Source organism: Sinocyclocheilus rhinocerous, unplaced genomic scaffold (genome assembly GCF_001515625.1).
Source record: "Sinocyclocheilus rhinocerous isolate Xijiao unplaced genomic scaffold, SAMN03320098_v1.1 scaffold852, whole genome shotgun sequence".
Taxonomy (NCBI): domain Eukaryota; kingdom Metazoa; phylum Chordata; class Actinopteri; order Cypriniformes; family Cyprinidae; genus Sinocyclocheilus; species Sinocyclocheilus rhinocerous.
This window is the reverse complement of record NW_015626422.1, coordinates 38,655-40,676: the sequence shown is the minus strand read 5'-3', so window position 1 is coordinate 40,676 and position 2,022 is coordinate 38,655. Positions and strand designations below refer to the sequence as shown.

Here is a 2,022-nt window from a genome sequence, read left to right as displayed (position 1 = left end):
TGTCTGTGTGTGTGTGTTTGTGTGTGTGTGTGTGTGTCTGTGCCTGTGTCTGTGTGTGTGTTTAGGGAGGTCTCTCTCTTCTCATGCAGTTGATGCCCATCCTCATCCTCGTCATCGTATCAGCGCTCAGTCAGATGATGGTGACCAACCCACCCTACAGCCTCAGCTTCAGACCGTGAGTCTCTCTCTCTCTCTCTCTCTCTCTCTCTCTCTCTTTATCGGTATCTCTCTCTCTGTCACTCTCTTTTTATCTGCTTTCACACTTATCACAGCACTGTTGCTCTTCCAGTAGTCACCTTCAGATATCTTAAGCACACAAACGCTCACGTTATCAGAATCAATAGACTTACATAAAGTTCTACAGCAGATACATGGAGTATTTAAACTTCATTATCTACACAGGAACAAGGCATACTTTTATTTATATAGCACATTTTAAACACAATGGTAATTCAAAGTGCTTTACATAAAAATTATTAAAAGAAGATTAATAAATGATGAATTAAATTTTTAAAAAATGAAATCAAAACGCAAGTCACTTTCATTCTGCTAACTAATGCATTTATATATCTCAAATATATATATTTTTATAAATAAATAAATATATATATATATATATATATATATATTTATGAGATAAAACCTCATAAATAAAATTATAAGAAGAAATGGATTTATTTATACATGTATTAAGTAAATAAGTATATATGTTCAGAGTATATTCTGTGGGGTCTAACTGAAAAGTTAAAGCATAAAAAAATATATAAAAATTATACATTGTTCAGGTTGTGGACTGATTGTAGGCCACAAGTGAGTAACACATGACTCTTGATTTTGATTTATGTGTTCCAAAGAACATCTTGTGCTTGAAGGAAATCTGACCTTTTGTCACATAATCAATGTCACTTACGTACATGTACTTACATCTGAGTGACCTAGAAATCTGCAATGCTGCTTCATTTAATGTCAGAAGTTTTGTTATACTTGTATGTATGTATATATAGCCAAGTGCAAGTGCTCTGCCACAATATTTGCACATTCGTATTATTATTATTAGATTCATAAAATGAGAAAGCATCTGCTGTATTGATCGCTGGTCCATGCCGGGTCACCGTGAGCCGCCCGATCAATACGCCGTGATGAACCGGTTCGGACCGGTCGGGTCACAGGTCGAGTTCTGGACCCTGATCAGCAGCTGGATGTGTGTGAGGACTGCGAAAGATTATGGACCAGTTATGCAACATTTTATTTATTTGACCAAAATGAATCCAAAAATATAGTTTTTTTAAATTTAAAAATTAATTTAATTTAATTTAAAATTAAATACACTTGAATAAAAAAATCCACATTTTAAATTACACTGCTGGTCAAAAGTTTGGGATCAGTAAAACTTGTAATGTTTTTTATGTGCATCAAGGCTGCATTTATTTGATCAAAAATACAGAAAAAAACAGTAATCTTGCAAAATGTTATTACAATATAAAATAATGGTTTCTATTTTAATATCCTTTAAAATATAATTTATTTCTGTGATGCAGCGCTGAATTTCCATCATCATTACTCCAATATAAAGTGTCACATGATCTTCAGAAATCATTCTAATATGCTGCTTTATTATTAGAATTATCAACAGTTGTGCTGCCACATATTTTTTTGAAAACTGCGATACTTTTTTCAGGATTCTTTGATTAATAAAAAGTACAACATTTATTAAAAATGTAAATATTTTCTAACAATATAAATCTTTGCTATCACTTCTTTAATTTAACACATCCTTGCTGAATAAATGTTTTAATTTCTTTCAAAAAAAGAAAGAATAAATGTACTGACCCCAAACTTTTAAACAGTAGCGTATATAGTTAGAAAAGATTTCTATTTTAAATAAATGCTCTTCCTTTTAACTTTTTATTCATCAAAGAATCCTGAAAAAAAGTATCAAAGGTTCCAAAAAAAAATATTATTAAGCAGCACAACAGTTTCCAGCACTGATAATAAATCAGCATATTAGAATGATTTCTGAAG

General features: G+C 31.4%; 1 protein-coding gene across 1 annotated transcript in view; it reads left to right on the top strand.

Annotated features, from left to right (window-relative positions):
- The window catches only part of dnajb12b (DnaJ heat shock protein family (Hsp40) member B12b), a 12,273-nt gene that overhangs the window by 5,733 nt on the left and 4,518 nt on the right, over positions 1-2,022 (top strand). Inside the window, exon 6 of the mRNA XM_016521262.1 lies at positions 66-175. Within this exon, the coding sequence (XP_016376748.1) occupies positions 66-175 (110 nt within the window). The remainder of the gene's footprint in view (positions 1-65; positions 176-2,022) is intronic.